Source organism: Palaemon carinicauda, chromosome 1 (genome assembly GCF_036898095.1).
Source record: "Palaemon carinicauda isolate YSFRI2023 chromosome 1, ASM3689809v2, whole genome shotgun sequence".
Taxonomy (NCBI): Eukaryota; Metazoa; Arthropoda; class Malacostraca; order Decapoda; family Palaemonidae; genus Palaemon; species Palaemon carinicauda.
This window is the reverse complement of record NC_090725.1, coordinates 19,536,419-19,538,918: the sequence shown is the minus strand read 5'-3', so window position 1 is coordinate 19,538,918 and position 2,500 is coordinate 19,536,419. Positions and strand designations below refer to the sequence as shown.

Sequence of the window (2,500 nt, the reverse complement as noted above, 5' to 3'; positions counted from 1 at the left end):
CAAAAAGCTATGGAAAGAATAAAGATGTGATCAATACTAAAAGAAAGAAAGAGAGCATCTATTTTCAGAGCAAGTAAGATAAAGAAATAGACGTGGGTAGGGCATATAATAAGAATGACAGATAATAGATGAATAAAAAGAATAACAAATTGGGTACCTGGAGACTGCAAATGAACCAGGGGAGGAAAGAGAAGATAATGGGTTGATCCACTAAAAAATGCACTGGTATAGACTGGCATAGTAAGACCGTAAACAAGCGTGAGTGGAAGGACACGTGTGAGGCCTTTGTCATGCAGTGGACTAGCAACGGCTAATGATAAGGTTGACGATAAGCTAGCTATATATATATATATATATATATATATATATATATATATATATATATATATATATATATATATATTTATATCTCGAACGACTAAAATTGCTTTTATTAAATGATCGTTTGAATGAAAATAAATACGCAAATTCTTGCAGAAATATAATCATACATAATGAATAACATAGACAACAAACACTGATGATATCAATTTATGTGCATTTGAATAAAGAAACACTATGTAGGCCTATTATGAAACGAATATGAAAATCTTATTACGTTTTAGGAATCGTGTCCCAAGTTCCAAATCCCAAAGGCACAACCATGAAGTGACAAAACCAAAGCCAACTAACGAGAATGAGATTAGCTTCACCAAGACGTAACGAGAGGCAAGAAAATGAACCAAAAATTCTGTACACTTACTTGAAGCTGTGATATTGTATACGCAGGGATTGTGTTGGGGTCCTTGGGCGTTAGTAGCTGTGCACAGCAGGAGCCCGTAGTCCCCAGGCGAGGCTGGGGTGTAGGGGAGGACACTAGTGGTTCCCCAGGATGCGGCGCGCCCCTCGGCTAGCTCCAGCAAGGACCCAGAGGAGTTGAAACGCCACGTGAATGTTACATTGTCTGGCACTGCGTTAACTTTGCACGTGATGTTGGCGGTGTCATGGTGTGCCACTTGATATTCTGTCTTCTGGCCCGATGAACACACTGGGGCGTCTGGAGACATTGTAAAAAGAAATATAGTGAGATTTATGGCAAATAGTGCCATCTTTTCAAAATAAATACATACTCTTCAACGGCGATATTGCTCAGCAGATTAATTATGTATTCTTTAATGTTTGTCTTTTTTATCTTTTTTTTTCAAGCCATATCTCTCTCTCTCTCTCTCTCTCTCTCTCTCTCTCTCTCTCTCTCTCTCTCTCTCTCTCTCTCTCTCTCTGTATACCTTATAACACAACTTATTTTATAGTATGTAATCTGATTTTATGGCTAAGTTTTGAAAAATTATTTTTTTTCCGCAGTTCGCCTCCGTCTACACACACACACGTACGAACACACGCACACACAAATGTGTGTGTGTTTGTGTACGTGTTTGTCAGTATGTACGCGTGCACTTGAGCCAGTGAGGGTTCCGTCATTTTATTAAATAGAGGAAAGCTACATTATTTTTGTGTTAGGGAAGCAGAAATTTTCTCACTTTCATATGCTTTTTAGTCTTGATAGCAGATCTTATTATATATCCTTCAATATATATATATATATATATATATATATATATATATATATATATATATATATATATATATATATATATATGTATATGTATGTATGTGTATATATTTACACACACAGACATATATATATATATATATATATATATATATATATATATATATATATATATGTGTGTGTGTGTGTGTATGTATATATGTTTATATATATTTATATAAGTATGTTTTTGACAGTAAACAGAGTAATGAAAAACTTGAACTTCCACATTCCTGTTTCCTGAAGCTAAACTAACTAGTTTAGCTTTTCGATCTTGTGAAATTAAAGCTCTGTTGATGGACCTTGATGCTTATGGAGGTGTAGACCCAAATGGTATTTTCCCTTTGCCTTTTATAAAGACAGCAGATTTCTTAGCTCCAAAGTTATCTGTTATTTCGCGCAAGTTAGCAAGAAGAGGAGCTTTTAGCACTTGTTGGAGAATTGGTAATGTTACTCCTATATGTAAATGTGTTTGTGGTAGCTCAAGTCCTATTGATTACCGCCCAATTTCCTTAACTCCCATATTATCTAAAGTTTTTGAACGTCTTCTGGCAAAACGTCTTAATAGGTTTGCTGAAGGTAATCATCTATTCCCTAGTTTGCAAGGAAACATATTAAGGAATAAAGTAAGATAGTAATAAAGTTGACAGACCAGGGGTAAAACACTTTAGACACAATATCTCTTATCTAAAATACGACCCATGAAGTAAAAATAAACACTGATAGAATTAGTTTGAGTTGAAATGTGCACCCTAAGATGGGTTATATACTAGCCAACCTAACTCGCAAAGGTTTCCACTAGTGGTTAGTAACCCTTCCCATATGACAAGAATGAGTCTGGAATGGCAAAAACCCCTGCCACTGGCTTTCCTTGATAGAGAAATTGAATTCCTACAATAGCATATAAAATAT

The 2,500-nt window shown here is 35.2% G+C and overlaps 1 protein-coding gene across 1 annotated transcript in view; it reads right to left on the bottom strand.

Moving 5' to 3' along the window:
- The window catches only part of LOC137623469 (uncharacterized), an 802,186-nt gene that overhangs the window by 123,909 nt on the left and 675,777 nt on the right, over nt 1-2,500 (bottom strand). The window contains 1 exon segment of the mRNA XM_068354607.1: nt 743-1,036. Within this exon segment, the coding sequence (XP_068210708.1) occupies nt 743-1,036 (294 nt within the window).